The 17,750-nt window shown below is 42.5% G+C and overlaps 1 protein-coding gene across 11 annotated transcripts; it reads left to right on the forward strand.

Annotated features, from left to right (window-relative positions):
* Window positions 1–86: 86 nt before the first annotated feature.
* CCDC62 (coiled-coil domain containing 62) lies at window positions 87–15,746 on the forward strand. 11 transcript variants are annotated; one of them, XM_080559505.1, is made up of 14 exons: window positions 87–554; window positions 695–844; window positions 1,101–1,293; window positions 1,927–2,093; window positions 2,819–2,920; window positions 3,256–3,424; window positions 3,510–3,611; window positions 4,460–4,548; window positions 5,542–5,645; window positions 6,243–6,977; window positions 10,691–10,871; window positions 11,038–11,169; window positions 12,820–12,912; window positions 15,015–15,746. In XM_080559505.1, the coding sequence occupies exons 2-13, from the start codon at window positions 809–811 to the stop codon at window positions 12,904–12,906; spliced, it is 2,097 nt and encodes a 698-aa protein (XP_080415631.1). In that variant the 5' UTR covers window positions 87–554; window positions 695–808; the 3' UTR covers window positions 12,907–12,912; window positions 15,015–15,746. The 11 variants fall into 11 exon arrangements, 8 of the variants coding, with proteins under 8 accessions (XP_080415631.1, XP_080415634.1, XP_080415635.1 ...); XM_080559508.1 differs by having other exon boundaries at window positions 5,545–5,645; XR_013940354.1 differs by lacking the exon at window positions 87–554 and adding an exon at window positions 13,480–14,248 and having other exon boundaries at window positions 598–844; window positions 12,799–12,912; window positions 15,112–15,746.
* The last annotated feature ends 2,004 nt before the right edge of the window (window positions 15,747–17,750 follow it).

Consider the following 17,750-nt stretch of genomic DNA (forward strand, 5'->3'; position numbering starts at 1 on the left):
TTTATTTTTCATCTGCTGCCCTTTCTGCTAAGTATTTAAAGCATGTATCTGATGTACAGAAGCTCATACCTCTGACTTACCTGCATAAAGTCTGACTGCTTGTTTGCTTCCGCACACTGTGTTCACGGGGAAGGCACAGTGAAGTGAAAGCTTTGCAGCCTTCCAGGCTCCTAGCAAAGAGCTCTGAGCACAGGTTTGGTGCTCTGTATTTCACTGCCCCGTTTAAAGACGTTAAATGCTCCCTGGTTGGCGCTGTCTTGGAATTGCCACTATAAACTTATACGAGTTCAAACCCATTGTGTACATTATCCTCTGCCAAGTCCTTTTCTCTGCGATTTTTGATGATAAACCCGTAGATGTAATTAGATTTAATTAACGCGACAGCCGCCTCTCTGCAGCTGTTCCACGACGAACCCGAGGGGGGCGCTTACCCTTCGCTGACAGCGCCTGGCGGGCGCGGGACTCGAACCCGCGGCCCTTCCCCTCCGGGGCGGGGCTTCTGCCTAACGGCCACGGGGGCGGGGCGCAGCCGTGACGTCAGGGCGAGGGCGCCGGTGGGTTTGGAGGGGGGGCGGGAGGAGCCTGAGGGGAGGGGGTCGCCGCCTCAGGGTCCTGTGAGGGGGGGGCTCCCCAGGGGGTTTTGCGTTTTTTCTGATTTTTTTTTTTTTGTCTTTTTTTCCCCCTTTTCTCGCAGGGCTGCCGGATGAGAAGGCGGCTGGGTGGCCGTGCGGCGCCTCAGCAAGCGGGAGCCCCCGAGGCTCCATGCCGGCTGCTGCCCGCTCCGGGCTAACGCCTGGCAGCGGCCCCTATGAACCCGGCCCGGCCGCGCTCCGCTTCGCCTCAGGTAAAAATAAATAAATAAATAAAACGAGAACCAGGGCCGTGGGCAGGGGGCTGCTGGAAACGTGAAGCGCTCAGCGTGCTGCTGACGGCTTCGGGCAAAGCCCACAGGTGGCACCGCAGCCGCAGGGAGCGTTTAGGGGCGGTCTCTGTTCCTAACACACAAATACTTCAATTTCGACCGACCCGGAGTTTGTTATCAGGAAACCGGGTCGCTTGTTCTTCGTGTCGAAGTGTGTCCTCCTTGTTGGCTTTCCTAGAAATTCAGCCCGAGCTTTGAGAACAGCACCGTTGAGAAACAGAGGCGAGAGCTCCAGGCTTTAATCGCAGAACTGAAGGACCGTGATGAGGAGCTGAACGCCTTGGTTGCCGTGCATCAGAGGGAGCGTCTCGCCTGGGAAGATGATCGGCAAAAAATACTGACTCTGGCAGAACGATGTGCCTTATTAAACAGTAAGCGTTGTCTGTAAAGAATAGGACCCTGGTCTTTTAAGCACGTTCAGATGCTCTGAGCCCTTAATGACAGCGTTGCATCTTGTAAGGAACCATTTCCTACACTTCAGCCTTACATTTAGCTGTCTTCTTTATGAGATCAAAACTTCTACAATGGTACTAAAATGGTCTGATCATGTAGCACTTTCATTTGAATTTGTGAATTGCTTCTGTGGACTCTAAAAAATAACTGATGAAGTAACCATGGCGAGAGAGATCAACTTGCAAGTGTGCCGGTGGTCTGCAGAGCCCTGTGCCCTGAGGTTCTGCTGCAGAGCTTTGATATCATCCACGAGCCACCTGGACAAATCACCTGGTGGCTCCGAACAGCCTTGTTTGACAGCCATACCACAGAGGTCACCATGGAGTTTGTGTTCTGTCTGACCTAGGTAACTGGAATCCTGATTTGGAGTGCGCAAAGTGAACATTCATTTCTGAATTACATGATTTTAGCTAAACACTCATTTAATTTGTGGACCCAGGATTAAACTACTGCCCATACATTAACATAAAATCACCATCCAGTAATTAAAATCTCAGAAATATCTAGCCTGGTTTCTCACAAATACCTTGTCTTTTTTTTTTTTTTTTCAGATGAACTGAACAAGAGAAATGACATTATAAAATCACTAACCAAAAAGTTAAAGCTCTTAGAATCTCAGCAGAGTGACAGTAAGACAATATGTGAAATTACGCAACAGAAGTTTAAAGAGCTGTCTCAAAAACTAACAGACGTGACTCTTCACTGTCAGGGTCTGGAGGTAGGAGTTGAATAATGGTCTGATTTTGCAGTCCAAGCATGTGTGGAATGCCATTGACACTTGTGAATTTCACTGGTGAATGAATATTTCAGATTATCAGGCTCCTGAGTTGTATTTGTCTTTTAGTACAGTAATCTTAGATCAAGGTATCAATCTAAATTGTGTGGGGGGAAGAAAATTATTTCCTAAGCTAGGATTTGGAATTTGATGTTTGTTTGCTTAGTTTTGGAGAACGTTGTTCAGAACCAACTTGCTTCCAAAAATCTCAGGCACCACGACTTCATGTTAACCCCCAAAACTGTACTGGTACTTCACTGGGAAGTTCCAGAAAGTCTTACTTATGCCACTGGTTACTATTAAGAACTGTTAATATTCTGTAAGTGCTTTAAGGATATGAAAATAAGTTTTTATTTTATTATTTTTTTAAAGCAACTTGGCAATGTTGTGTTTATTGGGATAATTTTTCCCCATGTCCAATATGGTAAAGCAGTATTCTGTGTTTTCATCTATCTAATAGTTTTAAGGAATGCAGGCTATTAAGGCCCTTGATCACAAGCAAGTTTAGATGTAAAGAACTGGGGAACAATTTTTATTCCAGCGTTCTTTTGTCCAAATCCTCTGTTGCCGTTTGTGATTTTTAAATAAAGTTGTCCGTACATTTGCTGGCAAAATAGTAACTTTGAATTAGTGAAGTAAAAATTGACATTGTCGTTTCTGTTCACTAGGAGGAAAATCAAATTCTCCGCTGCTCAGTTTTGGAACTGTCTGCTAAAAAAGGCCAGCTGCTAGCTAGAGAACAGGAGCTTCTTAAAAAGCTTGAGCTGAAGGTAACATCTGTCGTCTCATCAGGCACTAACTGTGATCAAAATGCAGTGCATTTATTGGTGGCTGACACAGTGTTTTAGTCTGTGTTGATTTCACATCTGTTTAATTCTTTGGCTTGACTGAGAAGGAAAAAGTGGTCAACAAACAATAAACTGGTTTATTTCCATAAAAAGGCATGTTTCCTGGATTTGATTTTTTTTTTTTTTTCCCCTCAAAAACCTAGAAGGAAATTTGTGAAGTAACTACACCTACTGCAGTAAGGCATACTGTTGTTTTGTCAAGATCCATACATGAAGGTAAAACAATAATCAGGAATACGTTCTATTTCATATTTCAGGGAGAGGCTATACTTGAAACAACTGATTACATTACTGAGGTTACATCTAAATTAAAGCTGGAGAGTGCACTGCGTGCAGCAAAGGCAGAAGAATTCAGTCTCAACAAAGAAAAGCAGGACCTCAGACTGAGACTGAGAGAACTAATACTTGAAACAGATAAGCTGAAAGGTAAATGTTTATACCAGGCACCTAATTTAGTATGGACCAGCGTGATTCCTTTTCATTCTGGGAAATACTATGTTTTGTTTTAAAGATGACCTCTGTGAAAAGATGAAAGAAAATGATAAGCAGCAGGAAGAAATCATTCACCTCAAACAAGAAAATGTCTCCTTGAAGAATGAGCTTGCACTTAATGGTAAGTGCTGGCAGTTGGCTTTTCAAGCCTCAGCTTTCAACAGATCAGAACCTTCTAGATGACAGCAGTTCGCTGGAATCTGAGGGAGGCAGCTTTCTTGACATTTAATAAAGGTATATGCCCCTGTGTGTTATTCTGTGAAAGCAGTATCTAGGACTTCTGCAGAGACAGTTTATAAAACGTTGTAAAAGCACAAAGTTCACCAATGTGATGATGTGTGGAGTAAATGGTTCAGAGGATTCCCTCTTGAGAATTTTTGAGACTTTCATGTCTCTCGTGGTATTAATACAATAAATGGGGGTGGTGTTCTTCCTTCTGACTTAGGTTGCATAGAAGTTGGTGATCTACTGAAAAGATGCAACATGCAAAATCTAGAGCTTAGGCCACATGAAATTACTAGCCAGTTCACTCCCTCCTGTGGGCAGCAAGCAGGTGTTGTTGAAGCAGCAATATGTTCACAAATTCAGTTTGGTACTTTGGTACTCAGTATTTCCCAGCACTTACCTGTACAAGGCATGTTTTAGAATTAATTACTAAACTTCTTTTCCATGAAAGAATGTAAACATGGAAAAGTAAAATATATCAATCAATGAAGTAGAATATTGCTACTAGTAAAACTAGATGCTGGTTTACGTGAAGAGCCCAAAGAAAATACTTAATAAATCTGAGAGACAACTTACTGTTTTTGTTCAGAGGGAAAAGAGATCCTGTTGATCTTAAGAAAATGCTTTTATTTTGTTTAGGTACTTGTTTCTACTGCTACAGACATGCATAAACAAATTTACTTGATTTGTGTCTATTCACTTAAAGTAAGTAATTTGAAAACTGTATAATATGTTTTGAAACAGTTGAAAAAGCAAAGAGAAAGGATCAACTTCTTCAGTTTGCCAAGTCTAAACAAGTACGGACTGACACAGAACTATCAAGTTTGCGACAGGTATGACCCTAATTGTGTTTCTACTCTTAGATTATAAAGATGTTTTTCAGTAACATCAGATTTTCGTAGAACAGTATGAAAGTTAAAACTGTCTGTTCTTAAATAAGAAAGAAAAAAAAATCAAATTTGCTGTTGCTGCCTTGTTGAGATCACTACGAAATGTTGATTTTTTTTTTTTGTATTTACACAGGCTTTTGGCCTCTATTGTGTAGTTGTATCTACTTAGTTCTGCAATGAGTAAACATCCCCGCAGCACCCTGATGAGGTAACAGTTCATCAGTGTGTGTATAACCAGAAGGTGCTATGCTCCGAAGTCATCTGAAAGGCAGTGGGAGTTGGGTGTGCTGGCTCACGTGTGCTCAGGGTCAACTCCTGCAGCATAAAGGGGCAGGGTGTACCAAAAGAGCTTGCTTCAAGGGAGCTTGCTTAAAGAGCTTGCTTAAAACTAGTGTTTTCACCTGCACTTATTTGAGGTTTCCAAGGCACGTTCGATTTTTTTTTTATATTGCAAATAATTGATCAGTCTGTTATCTTTTAAGTTAGCTATACAAAATATTCCGCGCAGTGAAAACCAAAACTGCAGTCATCATTCCTTGTCCTGTAATTTTGCTTTGAACAACATAATAACAACTTATGCTGAGTACTGAATAGCAGTAATGATACTGTATTTTTGGTTCATTGTGGTTCAGTTATAGAAGACCACTCCAGTCCTGTAATAAAAAATACTATTTCAGAAAAATGTTTTCGTAAATGCATGGAGAGAGAGCCCCTTAGATTTGGATGGCTTTGACAATAGTTTGACTACAGATAGATGAAAATGGTTTGTTTAAAAACAAACGCACAAAATAACAACAACAAAACCTGCATATATATTAAAAAAAAAGTTTATAAAAATATTTTGAGGATATATTTAGAAGACAAGCAGTGTGTTAGTGCCTGACAGCAGCGTTCTTGCATTCCAGAACTTCATTAATGTGCCTCGCTATCTTTAAGCAGATCTATGTAAAACAGCAGCGTGACTTGCAGTTTCTTCATGTCAGCTTGGAGAACTCTCAGGAATTAAGGCAAAAGCATGAAAAGGTGGCATATGAAAGGAGGTATAGAAATCTTTTTTTTCTTTTTTATATGTATATGTACTACTTTACTCTCCAAGAAACTTCACTGCTGAGCCACAATTGGCATTCTGAAATAGATGTGTGCTGTGTCAAGATGGCTTTGCTGGACTTGACCACAGATATCCAGTGCAGTTGTCAGATAGCTGTTTTACGTTGTCAGGACACCATGAGTATCAGTCACAGAATGAAGCATTATATGGAGGTCAGAAAGTTCCTGATCTTTTTTAAAAACTGGAGTATTCTGGTGGTACGGCTGTTAATCTGGCCCGCTATTCCACATTTGAAAAACAAAGTTCAATTTGCTTTCAGATTAGGAAATTGGTGCACACCCTGAAAGTTCAAACGAAATCATCAGTTGGATAAAACATGAAGGAACTCTCAAACTCTTTTTACAAAGTAACGTGGTCAAATATGGGCACGCTTCTGTTGGGTTTGGGCAGGATGCAGCTGTTTGTTAGTATATAAGCCACTGCAGAACCATGGCTACAGCCTCTAGTTAATGTATAGCTTTATCCAGAGTAGTTACGTATGCTCTTTAAATACACTGCTTCTGATGGTTTCTTTTTCACACCACTGTAGCATAGGTACGGTATTCCCTGCTCCTGAAAGTAACAGCCAAACAGAGTCAGTTAGGACTGACAGTACCCACAGGGTACACGAGGATCATGGAACTGCACAAGTTCTGAAAAGCAGGGTAGAGAACACCTCTGAGATCTGTGAAGTAGATAATAGACTGTTACTGGATGCATCAGGCTTGGAGAAAACTACATCAGCACACTTAAATCGGTGTCAAAAAGTTGTGAAAGGCTTGGCAATGGAAGAAGAAGAAAAGCAGGATGTTGCATCAAGCTCTGATGAGCTAGACAGCAAGCTATTTTATGAGGCAAACAACACGAGGCTGTTGAGAAACAGGGAAATCTCGGAGAATGAAGTGGAAAGCAGAGACCAGCAAACTTTTGAGTCATCGTCACCTGAATACTGGCTTAACATCACTTCTTGTGTAGATTCGCAAAATACCTTGATCCAGAAAGCCACATCTGACAAAGCTGATAATGAAAATAAAACCTGGGAAGAGAGAACTGGAATTCTGTTTGGCCAAAAAAGCAAAGAGACTTCTGTTGCGATTCACACATCTGAATCTGATTCCTTTAGTAGTAACATCATCATTAAAAAAGAGGCAAGGTGGAAGCCAATATCAGATCCAGAATGGCTGAAGATTTTCAAACCTATAAAAGGAAATGGAAGTAAATTGCAGAGAAAAGATTGCAACTGTCTCAAGACTGCAGAAGAGATGAAATATGCCAGTTCAAAAAGGTTACGTACTTGTTACATTTAAGAAATAGACAGGGGCAAACTAGAGTTGTGGACAAACTCTCAGTAATTTGTATTATTTCAGGGGATGTTTAAAGTAACTGCTGTCTTAAAATTAGACCAACTTGAAAAGTGGCAAATTTAAAATAAGTTAAAATAGCTCTAAGGTATCATTATTCTATTTTTATGCTACATAACTCACCAAATAAACCAGTTGAGGAGAAAAATGCAGATTTTCAAAAATCTTTTGATTTTTGGAAATCCCAGATGTTGCTTGTAAATCTGGTGGGTTCCGATTCAGACCAGACGTGGACTTGTACAGTGACGTTACTGTAAGGCAAGAAACAAACCCGGATTTTGTGTGATGTTTTACTGACTGTGTTATTTCTGTTGAGAAATCACACAGCGGCTGGGCGAGAATGTAGGACATGGCTCTTCCGCACAGGCTGCTTTCCTCACTGAGGGCAAGAAAAAGAGACGGCAAGATTTAAAGGACAGCATCTTTGTTCGTGGGGCTTTCTCCCTGTGTTTATACTGGGGGAGGAAAGCGGGACGTGTGGTTGAGGACAAGCAGAATGAGGTTTCTAATTCCGAGAAGTGTCAGAAAAATACTGAAGTGTCTTAGTGGCACTGGAAGGTGTCTAAAATATAAATGCTGCTTTGCAGTTATAGAAGTTGTTTTTATGCCTGCACAAGCAAGGGCATTCAGAGCTGTGACTGTTTCTATGGATTTTTTGTGCTGGTTCCTCTTCGTCCTTTCGAAAAATTGACTGGCTTTCCAGTTAGCACCTCCGCTTAAGAAAGATTTCTGAAGTTTTGCAAAGCTACTTCATAGCTGCTTTTTAGATGGGCGAAGAAGAGGTAGCTTTCCAGCTGATAGCTACATGTACAGTAAATGAACAGCTGTTTAAACCTGAAAAGAGTTTTAACCAGCAAGTCTGGCCCAATATCCAAACAATTTAATGTTATGGGAGGGAAATATCTGATTGTACCGATGCTTTTCTTCTATATTGCTTTTAAAACAAAAATACTATGGAAATCATTACTGCAGTGAGACAGACCTGTTCAGAAACAAGGTGAATGGGCAGCCGCTGGAAAAATAGTGCTGTCCTGGCACATTTCCACGCAGCTTAGCTGAGATTCACGTTGTGTATTGGCTGTTTTTAGTTTCCACTGTGCACAAGTCATAAAACAAGACTTCCCCTTACGTCTGCCCTCACCTTTCTGTATTTACTCTGTCCGGCAGCACAAATGACACACTGTCACCCCTACAGATCTTTTTTGAGGCTGAATCATTCAGACTGCTTTCATTTTTTGACTCGTCCTTAAGAGGATTTTAGGGGAGAAGGAAAAAGTAAACTCTGGCAGTGCAGACAGAATGGATGGGAGGGCTGCTTTAGCCAGTCGGAGTTTGCTGAGCTATCAAGTTTTGATCCTAGGAGCTCTGTGAATTGGAGACGGATTGACTCAGTGCCTGCCTGCTCTCCAGCCATTGTTGATTCTGATTTGCCACCAAATACGCTCTCACCCTGTAAGTGGGAAGGAGACTGTGTAGTATTGCAGTCCTCAGCATGGGCATCTTGTTTGGCTACTGCCATCAATGCCTTAACACAACATTCCTCCTAGGACTTGAATCTGGATCCTCCAGTTTCCCACTGCTGGCCTCATAGTGCTGATGATGTATTCTGTGTGTAGGGAAGGGTGCTGGCACCTCCCTGTCAGCCCAGCAAATATTTTTGACATGAGTTCTTGAATTCTGGACAAGCCAACAAGCAGGCTATTAACTCTGCCAAATACCGTAGCCAGCTGCAGGAGCGATCGTGAAGTACTGTAAGGCAGGAGTCCTTTCTGTGTGCTCTGGCTTAAGTGACTCCATTTACGTTAGACCAACATTTCCAGGCTTGGGATGTTTATCTCAGTTCTGTTTTTAAAGACAGCAGTTACTTGTTCGGTGTGCCCCTGCAGGACTAAGCCACCCGTTCCTTGAGCCAGCTCCCTGCCTCAAAATCCAACCCGTTTCTCCCCGCTCCCTCCCAGCCTGTGCAGTTCTTCAAACCTGGCTGTGCTCACTGCCTTACCTCTGTGCCCTGCTGCGAGGAGCTGCAGCTTGTTCTGTCGCAGCTCTCCAGAGCCTGCTCTTGTCAGAAGCTCGCAAACATGAGCTCCTCTTTCTTAAAAGCCTATTGTATCCCCATGTTTTACAAGAGAAGTGGAACGAGACACAGCATACAGTTCTCAGCTGGCATCTCTCACAAGAGCTTTTTCTTAGGTTGAGTGGCATTTAAAAATAAACCTTTTTGTAGCAGCCTTGCCAGGTATGGAAGCCAAACAAGTATCTAAAGAATACTTAACCAAACATTGGAAATTTGCAAACAGTCTTTTCTTTAATGGATGTGTATTTAACTAACTGATTCAGGCAGTGCTAGCAGTCATGTTTTGCTCAGAAGAGCGAGGAATATGGAAATGTTTTATCTGGGGAGATGGTTGCCGTTTTATTTACTTTTTGAAAACTTTATGAAGCGGAAATAGCAGCTGAAGATGAAATGCACTGCAGAGCTCAAACCTGCTAGCAGAATCCAGGGCACGTCTTTGAACAAGCTGCAGACTGCGTTCAGCGCGGGGGCCAGGTGATTTCAGGGAAAAATTTCTTACGTATATTTGGGCTGCTGCTGGGTTCCCGTACTGCTTGAGCAGATGAGCCAAAACAGTTTCTAACGTGCTGCAGCCTTTGTTAGTTCTAGGCTTGATTTGTGATCAGTTGTTGCTGGAGCTGGCAGAGGGATGTGGTACGTTCTGATAAAATTCTGAGTTAAGCCACTGAAATTGAGAACTGTTTTTCTGAAGGTTAGGCTTGAATCAAGTTGACTTTTAGTAGGGGAAAGTTGTGAGAAAGTTTCAGTCCTCATACATGCATATTAAGGGTTACAGACCCTATCAGGGCAAGCTTGTGATATTTATAAGTCAGTGTTGGGACAGTAATAATGTTCTGGGTCTGATTTGTTGCTTTTATTGACATTTAAATTGCTTTTCAGATACTCCTAAATATACTCAGATACACCCAGTGCTAAATTAATATTTTGTTTTGCTTTAAAACCTAGGGGAAGATGCATGCCAATAGCTTGTGTGCTTCAACTCCACTCTGAAATCGTAGTCAGGCAAATGAGTTTTGGGTTTAATCGCAGTTTACCCAAACTGAACTTTAAATGTACTGTTTCCTCCTGTATTTATAAATAAATATAATAAAGCCTCTTTGGGAAAGCTCTCCCATGATCTCCAAAATGAGATAATGGCTTTAAATGTCTGAGATTCTCTTGAAAAAGTATACCTACAAATATTAATTTGCCTAAATGGTGATTTCAAAAAAAGAAGAAAAAAGGAGTAGTGTATGAGAGAAGGCGTACCACCAGAGTACTGGGAGGAAGTAGATACTGCCTTTTGTATGCTCTTTGTGATATTAAATACATATTCTAGCACACGGCAATATCTTTGTTCTTGAAACTGGTTGAATGTCAAACCCTTGTCCTCAGAGACCGAAGCTCATCTAGTGAAGATGTCAAACATGGGAACAACTCTGAGGAACAGAGCAATCTCACACGTTTGGTTTTCTTGGGTCCGGGCCCATAAATATTTTTTGTCCCTTTATTTTTCTTTGCAAGTTTAAAAAGAATGGTGATGCTGTTTCTGGCAATATCTTATTTTTAATTTTTTTTTAACAGTGAAGAAGATGTGGATCTGAATTCTTTTCACTTGGATTCTCCCCATTGTTTGACTTCCACCCAGAAAGGAGACAGACCTCAAAGATGTGAGAAGTTCTCTGATGCAAACTCCCCTCTGGACATCAGTAACCTTTCAGTGATTGAGCCAAAAAATAGATGCTGCAATCCTACCATCAACAAAGTCAGTACTTTATTGCAGAATGTGTTTTGTTAATTTTATGGGGAATTGTGACTGATTTTGAACTGAGGCATTTTAAAATGGAAGTGATGATTCTTGCTGTTATAACTCTTCAGCCTATTCTAGAGAGATGATTTCATAACTGTGGCTCGCTTTCTGTCTCCTCCAGGATACCTGTTACCCCACAAGTAAGCTGCAGCGTGCCTTGGCCGAGTCTCAACAGATGGTTGCTGATCTGGAGCTTAGCACTCTCCTCCGCATGAGCCCTCACTGCAGTCCGAACAGCAGCAGCATTAATACGGTATTTATTGCTCTTCTGTGACCAGATTTAGGTGGCTGGGAAGAGTCACTGTGAACACTCTGCTTGACCTGGGTGACAGCATTATAACCAATATCCTCCTCGTGCTTTGCAGTAGAGAAAACGCCTGCATGCCTTCGCATGAAAAGCTTGGATTTTTTTTATAGGATTCTTTATGGCTCCTCAAGGTCGTGACAGGATTTGACTTTTGCATGTGTCTAAGCAGATGGAAGGAAGAAGGCATTTTGGAGCAAGCTGTAGGAGGTCTAGAAAAAAGCAAGCACAAGTATGACTTGCACCCAGAACTGGTTTATTATGCTGGCTATATTTGTGGAAAGGAGGACAGTACAGGAAATGGTGATATATAGAATAGTTTTGTGTCTGAATTTAAGCCTGACTCTCAGTGTAAATAACCTTTGAATTTTTGTGGGTTAATAGTTTTAGTTCTTTCATTCCAGGGTCAGAGAGCATACTGAAGGGGCAAAGAACCCGTATAATAGCTGTCACAGCAATGCATTTTATGAACATGAACTCTGATAGGAAGTTTCTGTCCTGAGTATGTGAGCTACAGGAGTAATTGGAGAAGGGGGCTCTTGTTTGTTTTCATAAATAGCCTTAAGAATTTCTGCTTTGTTTGACAAGATTTGTAACAAAGGAGATTGTATCACTTGTCACTAGGACTGAGTAAACTTGTGTTGATATGTATCACAAAGGGAGAATTTGGGCTCCTAATGAGAAAGCTGCATGCTGAAACTTCATCTGTGCTTTCCTCTGGAAGTATTACCTCTCCCTAAAAATGTTGCACTCGGTAAGGCCTTAGATGAACTTGACCAGAACAATGTTCCTGTAGGTACCAGACAAACAAAAGTAATTCTGATAACATTCAGAACCAAAAAACCTTAGTTGTGCTGGGACCGACTGACAGAGGATAAAGGTTGTGTGCCAGCATTTGCATAAACTGAAAGGATATTTTGTTCAGAAGTTCCTCTGCAGGATTTCATTCAGCCTGAAAGACAGCAACAGTGTAGTCCTTTGCAAAGACTGTCTTGTGGGATGGATTCCTGAAAAGCCCTCTGCAAAACAGTAGTTGCTTGTGGCTCTTGCCCAGCCCCATCAGATGTCTGGCTCCTGCTCTGATTGGCATGCCACAGCTCGGCCGTCCTTTAGGCGAGAGCACGACTGTGCTTTACAACCTGACACTGCGTTTTTGAGCTTGGGAATTGGCTTCTCCTTTGGAATGGCTGTTGCTTCGGCGGGTAGAAAATAAAGCACGCTCATATTTGCTCGCAAGGGTAGCTTCTGCACCACATCTGTAGAACTTTGATCTACTTTCAGAGCAGTTCTGGGCAAAAACTTGTCAAGCGTGTTCTGGTTAATCTATGCAGGCTAACTAATCTGTGCTTAAAACCAGGTCTACCTGAGGCTGTTTTAAACTGCTCTTTAAAACACGATGCATGTAAAAAATAACCCTTAAAATTTAATCAGTGAGAATTTGTGTCTGATGAATTCTGTGCCCTCTTTGGGGGAGGGGGGAGAAGAGGAGGGAAATAAAAAGTGTACCATTGCTGCCTGCCGGTTTGAATCTGGGACCTCTGTAATTCTTATTGTCTGAGTTCCTTGATTTCCATGTAGTGTTTTTGCATTACAATATAGACAACAGAACTTGCAGAGACTGTTCACAGGACGCAGTTATCTGGTGCAGAAGAAAGAGGTGCTAAGCTTCCGTTCTTTTCTCTATGATATTTTGTGAGTATGCTTTTCTTTTTTTTTTCCCTCACTTGATTTATTTTTGTTTGTTCTCATTATAAATGCATCTGCAATATTAATACAAGTCTAAGGGCTTCTGAGATGAGCCTGGCACAAGACTCTAAGTGCACTGCTCTGAATGCATTTCCGATAAAACTCTTGAGAGTACTGTAGCAGCAAACAGATACTAAGGCAGCCAGTAATTCCTTTAGTCAAATAATTAAACTTCTCTCAACCATGTTTCTAACGCTTCCTGCTCAGAAAAAGTCTGGGCTGTCAGATCTTGCAGGTCTGTTCCTGAGCCTGCAGCCTTTGTTGTACCTGCACACAGCTTATTGTAGTTGGAGTCCTTCTGTGTGTTACAGATAACAGGATCAAGGATATGAACATTGTTGAATAAGAGATTGGGAAGTGTTTTTCAATGCCACGGCCAAGGGCTGTTTTAGCATATTGTTCCAGGGCTCAGAGCTCCAAAAGTAGAATGTATTGAGTAGAGCTGTTTCAAAATATAAAAAAAAAAAAGGCAACCTTGCCCATACCAGATTGTTTTTCCTTTTTTTAAATCAGGAAATTTCTCACTGTCTGATTATTTGTTCTACCAATGTGAGTTGGATGCTTGCAATAGGCACCGTGTCGTCTGGTTCTGAGGACAAAAGGGTAACCAGATATGGTTAAAATACAGAAAAGCACATGAAACTGAGTAACAGCTAGCAACAATGGGGGAAAAATATAGCAAAAAAGAAATCATCCAGTGCTGACACAACCCATGAGCGTGTCTGCAAGGGGGAATTATTACACTGCAAGCTGGAGTGGGAAGCTGTGTGGCACTGGCTTTCTTGTACTGGTTCTTCATGGGGACACTGGGGATGCTCTTACACAATTTTGGTCCAGTGGAGAGCTCAGTTCTTTTCTCGGTATATTCAAACTGCACTCCCTGGTCTGTGTTTCCTCTGTGGAGCTGAACCTCTCGTGACCCTGGGGAGTGGTGTTGGTTTACAGCACCCCGACGTTCTGCTGTTTCGGCAGGTACGCTTTGCATTAAGCGCAGAGACACTGAGTCTTCTCTCAAAGTGAGTTGGGTCTGCTTACTGCACGCTAATGGGGCTCTCAGAGGAAATGGATGCTGAGTAGCTGGAATGCCCTGCCTCACTGTGCTGTAATATTCCTGTGTAGAGATCTCTTCTTTTCCTATAAAGATAAGCCCCAAGCTAAAAGAAGCGGGAGGGTTTGTAGATCGAAACCGGTGCTGTGACTCGCATCCTGAAACCACTGATGTTAAAAAGTTTCAGGAGCAAATCCCCAAAATTGCTGAGCACCGTGCTGATGCAGCAAAGCGGTAAGCACATGCTTAGCCTACAGAAATAATCTCATTTGCTTCAAGTGAGAAAGAACTGATGGAACAAACGTACCCACAATTCACTGTAAATCCATGACCAGGTTTAGTGACTCTGCAAGTCACTGGCTGCTGAATAAATCTTAATTTTTTCTCTTAATAAAAGGCATTGAATCAACTGTGATCAGTTAAAAACAAAGCAGCTTTTGCAGGTTTAGAAGTAACTAACATATTCATGTAATTTCATATTGAAAAGTGATGGAATTTATTTTTTTGATCACTTTTAAATCACCTGATGGCAGGTGCAGTGCTAACCATTACGTTAATTTCCTGCTGACAGTGATTTAGCTGTTTTCATCGGTTAGTCATTTTCTCTTTAGAGAGAAACTGAGTTGGGGAGATCTGAAGAGCCGCGCAAAGGAGGAAGGGGTTGGGAGAAAGGACCTGTTTGGTTTTGGACAGCGTAGCGTGTGCCACTGCTTGTAAACTGTGACTCAGTAGCAGGCCAAGGGCACAAAGATCAATCCTTTTTGCAAAACAAAATGGAAACAGTTTATTTCATAACACGCCAGTGGTATCCCTGAGACTGTTGTCCTTCTGTGAAGCGCTTTGTTTACAAATCTGTCTCCTCTTTATATTTTTACTGTAGTTTTTGGTCTGTCTTCAGTATGAAAATGTATATAGTAAATTGACATATGTGATTGCTTAATGTATCTCAGAGGAAATAAAAGCCTTCTGTCTTGTAATACAAATCTTTAATTTTCTGCAGTGGATGAAGACATTTCCATTATAGAATTATTTTTGAGAACTGAAGATCACCAGGCCATCACCTACAGTGGAAAGTTACCTAACTTTTTTTTCCATAGTTCTATGAGTGTTTGAAAGACTCACAAGTGGCAAAAGATGTGACTCCGCTGGAATACATTTCAACTTGAAATAAAACATGAGAATTATGCCAAGGTAAACAAAACTCTTTTTTATAGCTGTGAGGTCAGGTTAAATACTGGCTTGTTTTTTTAAGAATCTTCAATGTGTAATTGTTACCACACAGCAACTATTTTTCTTACCTTTTTTATGGTGGTTCAGAAATAATTTTAGAGTATGACACAGCCAAGCATTCATTTTTGTTAGTTTATTGTTTTTGTTCTGAACTTCTGGCCGTGTAGAGAGATGAATAATGTTTATAGGAAGTTCCCAATTAGTGTCGTAACCAGGAAATGCCTCCTACATTGTTGAAATTGGACAGCTGTCACCCACAAGGTGGGCAAAACAACTCTTCCCCAGTCAGCAGCTATTTATTCTAACAAAAGCTTACAGCAAGATCAGGTGTTTGTGTGGACTGCTTTAGCACTGTATGGCAACGGCTAACCATAACGTGATTGGCTTTTTAGCATTTAAACTCTTTTTATCTTTGACTACTGAGCGAGACATTTAATTTTCAGTTTGAACTTTTTTTAATGAAAAGGTCAAATAAGCTAATAAAACAGATTCTTTTCTTACATCCTTCTTGCATATTTCACATGCTGTCCAGCACATTCGGTACTTAATTTATGACGATTCTCCGGGACACGCGACACCAACGGCCAGAAACACGAGCGCAGGGCAGGCTCTGGGTGGCCACTCAGCCACGTGTGGCTTGCGAGCAGCCTGGGGCACCTCTGCCAAGTCCATGTCCTTGTGCACAGTGCCAGCGCTTTCACTGTGTGGGGGCAGCTGAGCGAGGGGAGTCTCTGGCCCCATCCACTGCCACGAATTAATTGCAGTGAAATGAAACACTTGCACCATGGTTTCCCCTTGTTAACTTTCACATAATTCTCCGCTTTCTCTTTAATTACCTAAATGACAGCCTGCTTTCCATCCCATACTAATGGCCTCAAAATTAGTTGAACAATTCTGGTCACAGCTGCCGTCCTGCAAACTTTCCCTCCTCTGCCTACAAGCATTACAATTGGAGGGAGTCTCTTGCTTCTTTTTTTCAGGAGACAAAGGCTATTTTCCACAAGCCTTTAAAGCACATTTCATTCCTGTACCTGCAGAGAAAATTTCTAGGCTCAGTCTTCAAAATGTAATGCTATGGGTATGACAAAAATTCCCCAGAAAATGTCTCTGACAGCAGTAGCACGATGCTCACCCTCTAGCTGTCCAGCTGCCACCCCGCTGGCCAAGTCAAAGTCAAACCCAAGAGAAATTCTTGTAACTTCCTAGCATGAGCTGCGCTTTCAGGCTTAAATGCATTGTGTTAGCAGGCAACCGTACCGAACCCTCTTGTGAATTTAAAATGCTCAGCTGCTGGCATTAAGATCGGAGTGGAAAAGTGAGCTCAAGTGATATAACAAGGATCAGAAGAGCCATAGGATTTCTTGTTGGGGCTGCCCTAGATTTCTGTTGCTGTATTTTCCTGTTGAGTTCCTGCCTGTGGAAAGCACAACCCTCCCACAGCACCCGCGTGCCCTGGTTCACAGTTGCTTTTCCAGCATGCGTGGGGCTTGTTCCGGAATGGGAAGAAGTGGAATATTGGGGCAAATTTATTCAGGCATTAAGTGACTTACAAACCAGCTGTATTATCTACTGCACTCTGGAGCTTGCGTTGAAACTCAAGCTGTATCAAACTTGGCTGCCTTATTTCTGGAAGCATTACAAATACTCCAGGGAGCGCCTTTGCTATTGTACTCTCATACTGAATTATTATTAAAGAAAACAAAGCTCCTGTTCAACTGCAGCTTTCCACAGGGGTGGACAAGCCCTCTGCTGCTTGGCCGTTCTGAATGGAAGGCTGAGACGTGGGCAGTGATGAAACCAAGTCCCTGAAATGCGTGGCGGGGTTTAGGGAAGGGTAAAGAAGGGCTGCAAAGGTGGTGAAGGGCATGGAACACAAGTCCTGTGAGGAGTGGCTGAGGGAGCTAGGGGTGTTTAGTCTGGAGGAGGCGCAGGGGAGACCTTATTGCTCTCTGCAGCTGCCTGAAAGGAAGGTGTGGGGAGCTAGGGGTCGGCCTCTTGTCGCAGATTACTTGTGGTAGGACTAGAGGGAAAGGCCTCACGTTGCACCAGGGGAGGTTCAGGTTGGAAATGAGGAGACATTTCTTCTCAGAAAGAGCGGTCAGGCATTGGGATGGGTTGCCCAGAGAGGTGGTAGAGTCACCATCCCTGGGGGTGTTCAAGGAGAGGTTGGACGTGGTGCTTGGGGACATGCTTCAGTGGGTGACATTGGTGTTAGGGGGACGGTTAGACCAGATGATCTTGAAGGCCTTTTCCAACCTTAGTGATTCTACGATTCTTCTGTGAAGGGGCTGACTCATGAGGTGAAGGAAATAGGAGAGCTTGGTCAGGGCGTCGGGGCAGAAGCCTCCAAGGCCGCGAGGCGAGGGCGACGTGGCCGTGTGGGGCCATATGAGACCGTGTGGGACCATATGAGACCGTGTGGGGCTGCGTAGGACCGCGTGAGGCCGTGTGGGGCTGTTCGGGACCGCGTGAGGCCGTGTGGGGCTGTTCGGGACCGCGTGAGGCC

Source organism: Anser brachyrhynchus (assembly GCF_964034855.1).
Source record: "Anser brachyrhynchus genome assembly, chromosome: 17".
Taxonomy (NCBI): Eukaryota; Metazoa; Chordata; class Aves; order Anseriformes; family Anatidae; genus Anser; species Anser brachyrhynchus.